Source organism: Carcharodon carcharias, chromosome 13, assembly GCF_017639515.1.
Source record: "Carcharodon carcharias isolate sCarCar2 chromosome 13, sCarCar2.pri, whole genome shotgun sequence".
Lineage (NCBI taxonomy): Eukaryota > Metazoa > Chordata > Chondrichthyes > Lamniformes > Lamnidae > Carcharodon > Carcharodon carcharias.
In genome coordinates, this window is record NC_054479.1 from 124,458,291 (window position 1) to 124,473,818 (window position 15,528).

The 15,528-nt window shown below is 43.1% G+C and overlaps 1 protein-coding gene across 1 annotated transcript in view; it reads left to right on the forward strand.

The window, feature by feature from the left end:
• The window catches only part of shank3a (SH3 and multiple ankyrin repeat domains 3a), a 773,648-nt gene that overhangs the window by 432,253 nt on the left and 325,867 nt on the right, over positions 1-15,528 (forward strand). The window contains exon 16 of the mRNA XM_041203533.1: positions 9,210-9,323. Coding sequence (XP_041059467.1) covers positions 9,210-9,323 — 114 coding nt within the window. The remainder of the gene's footprint in view (positions 1-9,209; positions 9,324-15,528) is intronic.

The following is a 15,528-nucleotide window of genomic DNA, read 5'->3' on the forward strand; positions in this document are numbered from 1 at the left end:
ACTGGCCGTAATCTTCCAAACCCTCTTATATACAAGGATGAGGCCAGAGGACTTGAGAATTGCAAATGTTCAGATCCTTGTTCAAAAATGGTTGTAAAAGATAAAGCTAGCAACTACGGGCCAGTCAATTTAACCTCTGTGGTGAGAAAGACATTAGAAATCATAATCAGGGATAAAATTAATGGTCACTTGGAAAAATGTGGATTAATTAAAGAAAGCCATCATGGATTTGTTAAGGGAAAATTGTGTTAAACTAACTTGATGGAGATTTTTGATGAGGCGACAGCAAGGGTTGATGAGAGTAAGGTAATTGATATGAATATGGACATCCAAAAGGCATTTGATGAAGTAACAAATAATAAGTTTGCCAACAAAGTTGAAGCCCATGGAAGTGACGGTGGCAGCACGGATACGAAGTTGGTTGAGTGATAGGAAAAGGAGTGGTGAACGGTTCTTTTTCAGACTGGTGGAAGGTATCCAAAGGGGTTCCCCAATGGTTGGTACCAGGACCATTGCTTTTCTAGATTTATATTAATGCCCTAAACCTGGGATTACAGGGCACAGTTTCAAAATTTGTAGATGACACAAAACTTGCAAGTGTAGTGAACCGTGCGGAGGGTAATGATAGACTTCAAGAGGACATAGACAGGTTGGTGGAATGGGCAGACATGTGGCATGAAATCGAATGTAGAGAAGTGTGAAGTGGTACATTTTGGCAGAAAGAACAAGAAGAGGCAAGATAAAAAATATAATTCTAAAGTGGCTGCAGGAATAGAGGGACCCGGGGATATATGTGCACAGATCAGTGAGAAAGCAGTTAATAAGGAATATGGGGACCCTGGACTTCATAAGCAGAGGCATAAATTACAAAAACAAGGATGAATGATTAATGAAACGCTGATTTGGCCTAAACTAGAGTAATGTGTCTAATCCTGGGCACGACATTTTCAGAAGGATGTGAAAACTTTAGAGACTGTGCAGATAAGATTTTGCTGAAAAAAAGAGACCTTTTTTTGTCAAAGCTTTACATCTTGTATTCATCAGGACAATTCACAAGAAAATACCAATGTCAGGGGAAACAACCTGGACATACGCATCAGTAAACCTGACAAAGTGACAGGAATAGTCACCCTTAACAGGTGTGACCATATCAACAAAATGCGCACCATTCTTAATGACGAAAGTAAGTTTAAAAAAAACAATTGCTGGACTTATGTGAGAGCGATGAGCTGCCGTGTGATATATATGACAGTGTTCGTCCTCACGGCTCGCTGCGTCTGCGCTCTCACATAAGTCCAGCAAGTGTTTTTTTAACTTACTTGCGTCATTAAGAATGGTGCACATTTTGTTGATATGGTCACACCTGTTAAGGGTGACTATTCCTGTCACTTTGTCAGGTTTACTGATGCGTATGTCCAGGTTGTTTCCCCTGACATTGGTATTTTCTTGCGAATTGTCTTGATGAATACAAGATGTAAAGCTTTGACAAAAAAAGTCTCTTTTTTTCAGCAAAATCTTATCAAAATCTTATCTGCACAGTCTCTAAAGTTTTCACATCCTTCTGAAAATGTCGTGTCCAGGATTAGACACATTACTCCAGTTTAGGCCAAATCAGCGTTTCATTAATTATTCATAAAGGCTGCCCAAGACGCACAAAAGTGATGTCCCTTTACACCCTATCTTATCTATGACCGGTTCTGCACAGCATGAATTGGCCAGATGGTTAGGCAAATTGTCACAACCAGTTTTGAACAAGTTTTCCAGAAACAAGGTGAAGGATTCCTTCTTCACATTTGCAATGACCATATAGAACTTGCATATCGACAGCAATGTTGTGTCCGTGTGCTCATTTGACATTGCTACCTATTCACCACTGTTCCACTGAAGGTAGCCATAGATATTTGTGCTGCAGCACTATATCATGGTGATCTAGACCCACCACCATTGCAAGAATCAGTATTCATTGATCTTATGAACTCGGCAACTCGTGCAGTTGAGTTCAGTTTTAACGACACCAATATGCCCAAATGGATGGTGTTGCCATGGGATCCCCTCTCGGCCCAGCTCTCGTCTTGGGTTCCATGGGAAACGTGTCTGCGATGGAATGACACCTAACCTCCTATCCCTCACATATTTCCGATATGAAGCTGAAACGTTTGCTATGTTTAAATCTGCAACAGCATGTAATAATTTCCTTGCATGTCTTAATGGGCTCCATTCTGCGCTCAAATTCACCTTTGAAGTGAAGCAGTCAAATGAACTTTCCTTCCTTGATGTACTAGTTGAGAAAGCTGCTGGGGGTTTCTCTATCACGGTCTACCTCAAGCCTACCTTCACCGGTCAATACACGTGTAAGTACCCTTTCAATTCCATGTGCTGTAAGATTGGACCTATCAGCAACCTCATAAATAGGGCCCAGGCCATTTGCTCATCTTGCAAGCTTGATGGTGAAACAGGGCACATCAAAGATATCCTGTGGGATAATGGCAACCCTGATCAGATCATTCCGCACTGTATTTCACGCAAACACATGAATGGGCCCAAGACCATCATCACTTTCGGCCCTGAAAAGTCCTTAGTCTGCCTCAGATTATCCTGGAAGGACAAGGTATCTCAAAAATTTGAGCAACAGATGAAGCTAGCTGTTTCACATTGCCACTATGCAGTAGCAACATGAGTGGTATTCACCACTAACAGGACGCTGCCATCAAGCCAAAAAGACATTCTGCCTATCATACAGATGAATAATGTGGTCTATGAATGTGCCAGTGTGAGGCGAGGTATGTAGGCCATACGTCCCAAAGACTGGTGGATCGTATCAAACAGTGTGTCTCTTCCCTAATCAGCCAGCCCGTGTTTGCAAAACTCAAAACACAGTGTCCAACATTAGTTGTGATTCCACGATGGGACAACATTTTCTAAATAATCATCAGTGTGCTAAGCATTATGCTGACAACCAATTTAAGACTGTCAGCTGGGCTCAGAGTGTGCCGTATTTAAGCCTACGAGAAGCTACATGTATTAATACATTGGACCCTGTTCTTTGCAGAAAGAACATGTACACACATTTGGTCTGTTTCAGCTAAACAAAATAAGTGACAGCCATTTGCTGGTTTATTCCCAGGGCAATGTTTTGACCAATCAGAGACAAACTGCCTGGTTTAAATTTCAAATAATTCTTGGTGGTTAACTGTCAGTCACCATCAACTGGTGCATTCTCCATGGAAACACTACTACCAATCAGAGTCCACTTGCCAACCAATCAGTACTTTCTTCCCATACAGTATAAATATGCTGTATCCCCTGACATTGGTATTTTCTTACAAATTGTCTTGGTGAGTGCAAGACAAAAAGCTTCGACGAAAAACACCTTTTTTTCAGCAATACTCAAGTTCTGTACTACCAACCGGCAGATAAGGTTTATGAAAATGGTCTCAGGGTTGAGGGCCTTCAGTTATGCAGATAGATTGAAGAAGCTGCAGCTGTTCTCCTGAGAGAACTGAAGGTTGGGATGAGATTTGATAGAGATGTTTAAAATCATGAGGTGTCTAAATAGAGTAGATAGGCAGAAAGGGTCAAGAACCAGAGGACACCAATTGAAGGTGATTGGCACAAAAACCAACAGCAACATGAGAAAGTACTTCATTCCACAGCTAGTAGTTACATCTCTTAGCTGTCCTTTAACTTCCTCAGATCTAAAGAGAAGTTCTTCCTGGAACCATTCTCATAAATCTTTGCTGCACCCTCTCTGAAATCTTCACATCCACCTCTAGTCTCTCTACATGACAGGATTTTTTATTTCCTAGTAGCATTTTAGTTAATCTCCCCTGCATCCTCCCCAAGATCTTGACATTCTTGCCAAAGTGTGGTGCCATAATTGGACACAATACTCCAAATAAGGACTAAACAGTGATTTCTGTGGGTTTAGCATAACTTTGTGATGAGAAGGGCTCAAGAGGCTGAATGGCCTACTTCTGTTCCTGTGTATGTTAGCTCTGTATTTGTTGCTAATATCTGATTGATACCTGAGTCCCTGGAGGTGTTGCTCAGCCTCCTGAAAACCTCCTGGCCCCAAAATGATTGGTGTGGCCCAGTTGATTATACTTTGGCTCTATAAAGGTTCCCTAGCTGCTACAACGCATATAGCCAGAGCCTAGGATATGTTGAAGCTCAGATCTGCACTTCCCTTTCTCTCTTACTACTGCATTCTTTACAAGTCTTTGGATGAATCGGTGCTTTGAACAATCCTGTTCAATAATAGACAGACCAGTGGGCATTAATAGTCTTATTGATTCATGTGTCTGAGACTCTTAGTGAAAGTTAGAAAGGATAGTACAGCAAATCCTGGAGATTGATCTTTTAATCATGTCTAAAACTACACATTTATCAGATAATTGTTGCCAATGTGGAGCTGATTGCGGCAGAATCAATGTTTCTTCACAATCTTAAATAATTCTCAGAGGGTGACATCCCCCAGCATTTTAATGCCAATCTGAGTTTCATCCCTGCCCATGAAAGGCGACTGACATTTGTAAAAAGGTAAGAAATAGGAGCAGGAGTAGGTCATTTGGCTCCTCAAACCCATTCCACCATTCAATAAAATCATGGCTGATCTCCTAATTCAACTCCGCTTTCCCACCCTATCTGTCCCCTATATTACAACAGTGACAGCACTTCAAAATTACTTCATTGGCTGTAAAGCACATCTGGTGGTCATGAAAAGTGCTATACGAATGCAAAACTTCCTTTTTAATACCCATGTCACCTGATTCCCTGTGTCCAAAAATCTATCAATTTCAGTTTTGAATATACAAGAACATAGATTTTTCTAGCAACTTTAACACAGTAAAACATCTCAAGGCACATCACAGGAGGATCATGAATCAAAATTTGACACCAAGCCACTAGAGATGACTAAAACCTTGGTTAAAGAAGCAGGTTTTATGGAGTGTCTCAAAGAAGGATGGAGAGGTAGAGAGGTTTGGGGAGCTTAGGTCCGAGGCAGTTAAAGGCACGGCTGCCAATGGTGCAGCAACAAAAACAAACCAAAAAAGGTCAGGATTGGAGGAGCACTGGTGTCTTGGGGGGTTGTAGGGTTGGAGGTTGAAGAAAAAGGGAGGGGAGAGGCCACGTAAGGATTTGAAAACAAGGATGAGAATTTTAAATTCAGGGCATTACACTCAATGTCTGGGCACCCAAAACCTTCTGGGATAGAGAATTCCAAAAATTCACAATCCTCTGAGTGAAGAAATCTCTCCTCATCTAAGTCCTAAATGATTAACTCCTTATCCTGAGACTATGATCCCTAGCTCTAGATTCTCCTGCAGAATAAACAGCCTCTCAGCATCTACCACATGAAGCCCTCGAAGAATTTTATAAGCTTCAATGAGTTGTTGGCCTCCCTTTCCATGCAATTTTCTTCAGATCAATTTTTTAATGGAAAGAAAACAATGGCACTTCAGGTCTGAAGTAACTTGGCTCGTTCACGAGTGTTCTGGTTTTGCAGTGGTTATGTTACTGGGCTCAGCCAGAGACTGCAAGTTCTATTCATACCAAGGCAGTTTAAAAAACCGACAGTGGTGGGACCCATCGTGGGCGGAAATGGAAAATTTGGAAAGCCAGCCAAAAGTCCATGGACTTTCAGCAGCACCAGAAAATCCTGGCCACGAGCAGGGCTAGAAAATCCCGGCCTTAGAATTCAGTTTTATAAATTGGGAAAAAGAAATGTTGGGATCAGTAAAATTGACTGAATCTGTCAGTTTCTGGTAAAATAACAACTGGTTTGCTCAACTCCTTTAGGGAAGGATTCCTGCTTTCCTGGTTGGGCCTATATGTGAATCTTACATGCATTTTCTATATTAAAACGGCAACTAGTTCAAAAGTACTTCATAGGTACAAATGGCTTTAGATCATCTTAAGGTTATGAAAGGCGCTATATGAATTTTAAGAGGGTGGACAGACATTGTATTCTGCAGTAATCTGAGCAGGGACCTGCCCACTGGTCTTTTTGTTCCCTGACACTGTCGCAACTGTCAGTCTCGTCCAAGTACCTACGTTGGCACTGGGAGCTCATGTGATTAATAGCAACCAAGCTTCCTTTCTCTTCTGATTGACAGACTGGCTAGCTACATCTTCACTTGGATGACCGCTGGTAAAGTGACCTTTCTTCAGGTGTGAACACGGGCAATGAAAGTCGAGGGATTGGTGTTTATGGAGGGTATGTCAGCCAACCCTGGAACTGTCCTCAAAAGATGATTTGATCATGCAGTGTCCAGTAGGAGTCACTGCACAGTGGCAGAAGCCACTACCTTTGCCCTCACTACCACCCCAGACTGACCCAAAACAAGTAGCTGGATTCATACCTAAATGCCAGTCATTCACGGCCTCAACCAACTGAGCTATCAGGAGGAGTCTTTAAAACAACCTAGTTATTTAGTGTCAATAGTTATAAAGCACTAAAAAAACAGCAGGGTAATCATCTTTGTGCCTTTGTGATTTTTTCTTTCCTCCCCCTTTCATCGATTTTTTTGCTTGTCAGCTATTTTTAAAAATAAAGCTACAAGTATTGAAGAGATTCTCTGAGGCTGTGCACCTGGGAAAAGAAAAGTTACTGCACCCAACAGTGTGAGGAAGCTGGATTAACACCACGAGAGACAACAGTTAAAATGACTCGGCAGGGGTTACTCGGTGACTGTGAGGAGATTGGTTGAATATCAGTGGAGATACAGTCAGTAACACAGGTTGTTTGGGGGAGGGATTACTGAGCCATCATGTGAGGAATTAAAAACAAAAACAGAATTACCTGGAAAAAATTTTTATCTATGTGAGGAATTAATATCATTGGAGATGCAGTCAATAGGACATTAAGGGAAGTGTTAGTAACAGAGTGAGGGAGCTGTCTAGAGGGACACCAACTGGCTGGGCTGAATGGTATTACTTTCAGCTAAAATGATATGGCTTTGCAATTTATAATCCCTCTACATTTTTATTTATTGATTCATCGGATGTGGGTGCCACTGGAAAGGCTGACATTTATTGCCCATCCTTAATTGCCCTTGAGAACCTGATGGTGTACCACCGCCTTGAACCGCTACAGTCTGTGTAGTAAAGGTACTGTCACAATACTATTAGATAAGGAGTTCCAGGATTTTAACCAAGTGATGATGAAAGAATGGTGATATATTTTCAAATCTGGATGGTGCGTGACTTGGAGGCACACTTGGAGCTGCTGGTATTCCCATATGTCTAATGTTCTGGTTCTTCTAGATCAGGAATTGCCAACCTTGTTAGTGAGAGCTACTTCTGATAAATGAAAAATATCACGAGCTCCTTAAACATATATTGAAAAATAAGGGTAGATAAATGCAAACTAAATACTTAGCTCTTATAACTACATTATAGTATTATATTTAATATAAGGAAAACTGATCTTAGCTTTATTTCAATGTGATACTTGACTCTGCATGGTATCCACTACCGTGAAATTTGGCTTGTAGGTCAAGAGAGCTACCAGCATTCGGAGCACAGATGGAAAATGCTGCATTTTCCTTTTCTGCGCTTGCTGCACCCAAAGGTCGAGTTTTGATTTGAAAGCTTTTATTGCACTAATTATGTCGGCAATTGTTTTTTGTTTCCCTTACAATTCATAGTTAAGGCTGTTTAATTTTTCTGTCACATATGGAAGGTGCTGTAGAAGAATTATTGGTGAACAACTACAGCGTATCTTATGGATGGTGCACACTCAAGCTATGTTGCACCAATGTGGAGGAAGTGAATGTTATGGTGGTGGACAGGGTGCCAGTAAAGCACACAGCTTGTCCTGGATGGTATTGAGCTTCTTGAATATTCTTTGGTTGCACATAACCAGGCAAGTGTGAAGTATTCCATCATACTCCTGACTTGTGCCTTGAAGGTGGTGTTACGGCTTTTGGAAGCCAGGAAGTGAGTTATTCATCACAGAATATCCAGTCTCTGATCTCCTTGTGCATCCACAGTACTTATGTAGCTGGCCCAAAGTTTCTAGTCAATGTTAATCTCCAGGATGTTGATGATAGGAGATTTGGTAATGCTAGTGCTATTGAATGTCAAGGGGAAGTGGCTGGACTATCTCTTGTTTATGATGACCATTGCCTGGTATTTATGTGACACATATGTTACTTGCACTCAGAAGCCCAAGCCCAGATATTTCCTGGTCTTTCTGCATGTGAGGACAGGTTGCTTCATTATCCGAGGAATTAAAAATAGAACACTATGCAATCATCAGTAAATTTCTGGCATTATGATAGAGGAAAGGTCATCGATGAAATAGCTGAAGGTGGTTGAACCTAGGACACTGGTCTGAGGAATACCTGCAGCAATGTTCTGGGGTTGAGATGATTGGCCTCCAACAACTACAACCATCTTCATGCTAGGTATGACTCCAGCCACTGGAGGGTTCCCCCAATTCCCAGTGACTTCAGTTTTGCAAGGGCTCCTGGGTGCTGCACATGATCAAATAGTATCTTGATGTCAAGGGCAATTGCTTTCACCTCAGCTCTAAAATTTAGCTCGAGCCATGTATGGACCAAGGCCAAAATGAGGTCTGGAGCTGGGTGGTCCTGGCAGAACCTAAACTGAGCATTGAGAGTAGGTTGTTGGTGAGTAAATACCACTTGGTAGCACTGTTAACAACCTCTTCCATCACTTTGCTGATGATTGAGAGTCGGTTGATGGGCTATTATTGACCAGATTGGAATTGTACTACTTTTTGTTGACAGAACATACCTGGGGAATTTTCCACTCTGTACAGTAGATGCCACTGTTGTAGATGAAATGGAACAGCTTAGCTAGGGGTGCAGCCAATTCTGGAGCACAAGTCTTCAGCAGTACATGAAGTTTTAGGGGCCATAGCATTGTACCTAAGTTAAAGCCTGCTTTATATATCTAACTGCCTGTTGCTTTCTACCACAGATCAAACTTGCATAATATTCAGAAATCTAAAATTGGTTATTGTATTAATTTCAATCATATGGTCCTATGTATGTGAGTGTTTGTATGTGCATATCTGTGTATTGGTGTTGTGTGTGCATTTGTGCATGTCTGTGTATGAATGTTGCTGTCAGTGACTCAGGACAGTGTGCAGCATGGTGACCATGTATTGATCCCATGTTAAACTTAATCCAGTTCGAGGTACTCCTAATGCTAACGTATCACCTCTCTCATTCTTGCAGTGCTGAGCATTGGTGAAGGAGGATTCTGGGAAGGGACAGTGAAAGGTCGGACTGGCTGGTTTGCTGCAGAATGCGTGGAGGAGGTACAAATGAGACAGTACAACACACGGCAAGGTAAGGATGGTTGCTCCTTCTCATTGTAATTGATGTAAGAGAGCAAGTACTGGGCTATTGCATGCCGCAACAGATCAATGCTTTTATAAATGAGGGTCTGTTGTGGCTGTGTTGCCAACCTCCTACCCTGCCCTCCAGAAGAGGTTTCTCTGCACAGTCCATTGGTGGCTGTGGTCTGTAAGCCTTTTCACACACTATCGCTTCTGAGGTGGTCATTTTGAAGATGAGCAACTGCTGTAGCCACTGTGCAGGTTTCCACTTTTCTTATTTGTTCACAGGATGTGAGTTTGCCGGAAAAATTAGCACTTGTTGCCCACCTTAATTCTCCTTGAGAAGGTGATAGTGAGCTGCCTTCTTGTACAGCTATAGTCCTTAAGGATACATGTATACCCACAATGCTGTTAGGTAGGGTGTTCCACATTTTTGACCCAGTGATGATGGAAGAAAATTGATATATTTCCAACTTGGGATGTTGGGTAATTTAGAGGGAGCTTGATGGTGGTGTTCCCAGGCACCTGCTGCCCTTGTTCTTCCAGGTGGTTGAGGTCAGAGGTTTGGAAGTTTCTGTTGAAGGACCCTTGGTGAGTTGCTGCAATCCAGTTTGTAGATTATATCTACTGCAGTCATGGTGGTGGTAAAGGGAATGAATGTTTAAGGTTGTAGATGAGATTCAGTCAATCAGGCTGCGTTGTCCTGGTGTTGAGATGCTTCAGCGTTGTTGGAGCTGTACTCATCCAAGCAAGTGGAGAATATTCCATTGCACTCCTAACTTGTGCCTTGTAGATATTGGACCGGCTTTGTGGAATCAGAACATGAGAATCTCACGTTTCTGCCTAGCTTCTGACTTGCTCTTGTAGCCACACAGTTATGTGATTGACCCATTTAGGTTTCTGGTCAATTGTGGCCCTTAAGATGTTGATGGTGGAGGATTTGAGGTTGGTAATACCGTTGAATGCCTTGGGGAGGTGGCTAGATTCTCTCATATTGGAGATGGTCATTGCTTGGGGAGATGGTCATTGCTTGGCACTTATTTGGAAGGATTGTGACTTTTTTGTATTCTTTGAAGGGATGTGAGCATCACTGGCAGTGCCAGTAGTTTGTTGGCCATCCCCAATTGCCCTTGAACTGTGTGTGACTTGCTAGGCCATTTCAGAAGGCAGATGATATATTCTGATATTTTGCTGTGGATCTGGAGTCATATGTAGGCCAGACTGGTTAAGAATGCAGATTTCCTTCCCTAAGGGAGCCAGGTGGGTTTTTATGTTGATCAATGGTCACCATCACTGAGATTGGCTTTCAATTCCAGATTTTATTGAATTTAAGTTCCATCAGCTGCTATGATGGGATTTGAACCCAAGTCCCCAGGACATTAACTTGGATTCCTGGATTAAATAGTCCAGTGACATTACCACTACACCACTATCTCCCCCTAGCTTGCTATTAACAAGCCCAAGCCTGAATGTTGTCCTGGTGTTGCTGCATGCAGGCACAGACTGTTTCATTATCTAAGGAGTTACCAATGGAGCTGAACACGGTGCAATTATCAGTTAACACCCTCACTTCTGATGTTATGATGGAGGAAAAGTCATTGATGAAGCAGCTGAAAATGGGTGGTCCTAGGGGAACTTCTGCAGCAATGTTCTGGGGCTGAGACAATTGGCCTCCAACAACGACAATTACATTTTATCTTATGTTAGGCATGATTCCAGCCAGTGGAGAGTTTTCTGAATGATTCCCATTGACTTCAATTTTACTAGTACTCCTTGATACCACACTTGGTCAAATGCTGTCTTATGAAAAGGATAGTCACTGTCACCTCTGCTCTTGCATTCAGCTGTTTTGTGCATGGTGAGCAGGTTATCACTGAGTAATTGTGGCTTGATAACACTGTCAATAACACCTTTCATCACTTTGCTGATGATTGAGAGCAGATTGATGGGGTTGTAATTTCCAGATTAAATTTGTTCTGCTTTTATGAACAGGCCATAACTGGGCAAATTTCCTTTTTGCTGGGTGGGCGCCAGTGTTCTCTTGTACAGGAACAGTTTGGCTAGGGGTGCAGCTAGTTCTGGAGCACAGATTTTCAGCACTACAGCTGGAATGTTGACTTTTTTGTATCCAGTGCACACTATCATTTCTTGATATCACATGGAGTAAATTTAATAGACTGAAGACGTCCTGGGCTCCAGTCATTTAGGATGGCGATATTCATGGCACCTGCCTTTCCTGATTGTTGTTTAATTATCCATTACCCTTCACAACTGGAAGGGGCAGGATCACAAAAGTTTTGGTTTGATTCATTGTTTAGCTCTGTCTTTAGTGTGCTGTTTAACATGCATGTAATCCTATGTTATAGCTTCACCAGGTTGGCACCTTATTTTAGATATGACTTAATGCTGCTGCTGGCATGCTTTCCTTCATGCCGTATTGAACCAGGGTTGATCCTGTGATTTGTTTATAATGCTAATGTGAGGAATTTGCCAGGCCACAAGGTTACAAATTGTGGGGGGATACAATTCTGCCACAGATGATAGATCACAGGACCTGGTGAATGCCTGGTTTTGAGATGCTGGATCAGTTCTGAATCTCTCTCATTTAGCACAGCGGTAGTGCCACACAACACAATGGAGTGTGTTTTCAGTGTAAAAACAGGTCTTCGTCTCCACAAGGATTATGTGGTGATCATTCCTATCAGTATTGTCATTAATGATGCATTTGTGACAGGTTGATTAATAAGGGCAAGGTCAACTAGGTTTTCCTTCTTGTTGGTTCTCTCACTACCTATTGCAGGCTCAGTCTGGCAGATATGTCCTTCAGGATTTAGCCAGCTAGGATAGTATTGGTGCTGCTGAGACACACTTGGTGCTGAACATTGAAGTTTTCCACCCAGTGTATATTCTGTGTCATTAGTATCCTCAGTGCCTCGTCCAGGTGTTGCTCAACATGCAAGAGTACTGGTTCGTCAGGTGGCAGAGGGTGGTAGCTGGAAATCAACGAGAGGTTTCCTTGTCCATTTTTGACATGATGCTGTGAAACTTCTTATGGTCCAGAGTTGATGTTGAGGACCTTGATGCTGCCTTGATGTCAAGGATAGTCACTCTCCCCTCACCTTTGGAATTCAGCTTGTTTGGCCATATTTGGACAAGGCTGTAATGAAGACTGGAGCTTTGCAGCCCCGGGCATGAGTGAATTTGTTATTGCTGTGTAAATGCTGCTTGATATCACTGTCTGCGACACTCCCCACTACCTTGCTGATGATTGAGAGTAGATAGATAGGGACGTAATTGGCCAGCTTGGATATGCACTGAGGAATGAGTCAGCGGATGGCTGTCACTTATTTTGTTTAGCTGAAATAGGCACAATGTGTGTATGTGTTCTTTCCATCTGCAAAGAACAGGGCCCGGTGTATTAATATATGCAGCTTCCAGTACATGCTAATGCACTACACTGCCCCTACCTCCTCCCTCAGTCTGTCCCTACCTCCTCCCTCAGTTTGTCTCCACCTCCCCCCTCGGTCTGCCCCCACCTCCTCCCTCGGTCTGCCTCCACCTCCTCCCTCGGTCTGCCCCCACCTCCCCCCTCAGTCTGGCCCCACCTCCCCCCTCAGTCTGGCCCCACCTCCCCCCTCGGTCTGCCCCCACCTCCTCCCTCGGTCTGCCCCCACCTCCTCCCTCGGTCTGACCCCACCTCTTCCTTCAGTTTGTCTCCACCTCCTCCCTCGGTCTGCCCCCACTTCCTCCCTCGGTCTGCCCCCACCCCTTCCTTCAGTTTGTCTCCACCTCCCCCCTCGGTCTGCCTCCACCTCTTCCCTCGGTCTGCCCCCACCTCTTCCTTCAGTTTGTCTCCACCTCCCCCCTCGATCTGCCCCCACCTCCCCCCTCGGTCTGGCCCCACCTCTTCCCTCCGTCTGCTCCCACCTCTTCCTTCAGTTTATCTCCACCTCCCCCCTCAGTCTGTCTCCACCTGCTCCTTCAATCTGCTGGCACTTCATCTTACTGTCTGTTTGCACTTCTTCCTTCTGTTTCTTACCCCTCCTCCTTATGTCTGTAGCTACTTGTTCCTCCATCTGTATCTACCTCCTTCCTCCATCCACCACAACCTCTTCCCATAATCTGTCTACCCCTTTTCCCACAGTCTGTCTCCCCTCTCCCTGAGTCTCTTTGCATCTTTCCATCCCCTTTCACTATAATAAGTGCCATCCGGGCACCTAAACATTCATTGGGAGCAAGTATGGTCAATAGCAATGATTGATGCCCATTTTGCAACGTAAGCATTCTGTACAGAACAGTGATGAATAGTTAATCTGTTTGCATATTTTTCCTCCACTTAGAAGTCCCTGCTTGCTTTGTAAGTGTCCTTCAAATGTGTTCTCACTAACCACTCTTCATCTCCCTTCCCTCAATTTTGATTCTTCTTGTTAGTTGCCAACCTTTTATCTTCCCAGCATGCACTGAGATTTTTTTTCCTCATTATATTTTGGAATGGGAGTGTTTCTGGCAAAGCTAGCAACTATTGTCCATCCCTAATTACCCCAAGTAGTGAGCCTTCTCCTTGAATTGTTGCAGTTTCAACACAACTGACTGGCTTACAAGGCCAATTAAGGACAATTACATTAAGAGGACAGTCAGGCACATTGGTTTGGCACTGACATCACATGTAGGCCAGACCATGGACAATAGGTGGAAAAACTCAGCAGGTCTGGCAGCATCGGCGGAGAAGAAAAGAGTTGACGTTTCGAGTCCTCATGACCCTTTGACGCTGAAAAGAACAGAACTTCTTCAAGGAGGTAGGCATTTCTTGAAGAGCAGTGGCAGTCAATTAAACACAGAGATAAAAACAAAAAAACTGCGGATGCTGGAAATCCAAAACAAAAACAGAATTACCTGGAAAAACTCAGCAGGTCTGGATGCTGCCAGACCTGCTGAGTTTTTCCAGGTAATTCTGTTTTTGATTTGGATTTCCAGCATCCGCAGTTTTTTTGGTTTTATGGACAATAGGTTTCCCTCCCTAAAGGACATGAGTGAAACTGTTGAGTTTTTTGCAGCAATCTGATAGACTCATGGTCACTTTTACCCCAGTTTTTTATTTTCCAGTTTGTGATGTTGAATTCAAACTCTCCAACTGCCGAGGGGTTTGAACTCCTGTTCAGGATTGCTGGCAAGAACAATTTTTCTGCGAGGACTGATGATGCAGCCTACATGTGCAGTTATTTTTTTTACATTGGAATCTGATCTGGTTCTTAATTCACTGTGATTCCACACATTGATGTTATGCCTCAACTTGTTGACCAGTGACCACACCATAATTCTCGGTGCATAGTTGCTGAAATTGCATTGTATGTTTTACAGTTTTGCCAGTGAACATTCCCTGTACAGACAAGCTTGTCCCTGCAGGCACAATAAAATGGTGAAACTGTTGGCTGTCATTTTGTCTCTCTAGCTCTGCCACAATTGGTGTCTACTCATGTGGTCTCTCCAACTCTGGTGCTGTTGGTATCTGTTTATTTACTCCTCTCTATCTCTCTCCCCCTCTCTCTCTCTCTCTCTCCATCTCTGGTGATCCTTTGTCTCCAGGAGCAGGGAACCAAAGTGACATGGTGCTCCCTGGCCTGTTGATACATAAAATACCTCTCTTAATTCCCAGTGCCGTCTCTGGGAAAAGAATTGTGGAATAAATGGCATTAATATTAACGACAGAACAGTAAATTGTGGAACTCGGAACGGGTGCAGAAGTGCCAATGCTGAATCATTCTTTTATCTTTGGTGAGTTATTACCTGAGGACTGCTGCAGGGACTCTCTGTGAAGTTTATAAATATGACATACCGGTAATAGTCCTGCGGGGGCGAATGACATAAAATGCTGTTGAGCCAAGTCTGGGAATCCCGGCTTTGCTACATCAGATATTTTAATAGTACAAAATGCTAGTAGTAAGATACGAGGCAACTGATAAAGAGAGTACTCAGCAAGAAAAAGGGCATCACTGCACTCGAAGCAGAACATGAAAGCAGCTTAAATTGGGCATTCGTGCAAATGAAGTAGGGTATTCATGCGACAGAAACAGCACCTTTGGTCAACAGAAACAAGGCATCAGTGCAAGAGAAATAGCCATAAATGCAATAGAAATGGAATTATTGCAACATTAGTGCCCGTGCCAGTTTTTTTGAAAGAGCTGTCCAATTTAGACCCACACCCCAGCTTTTCCCAT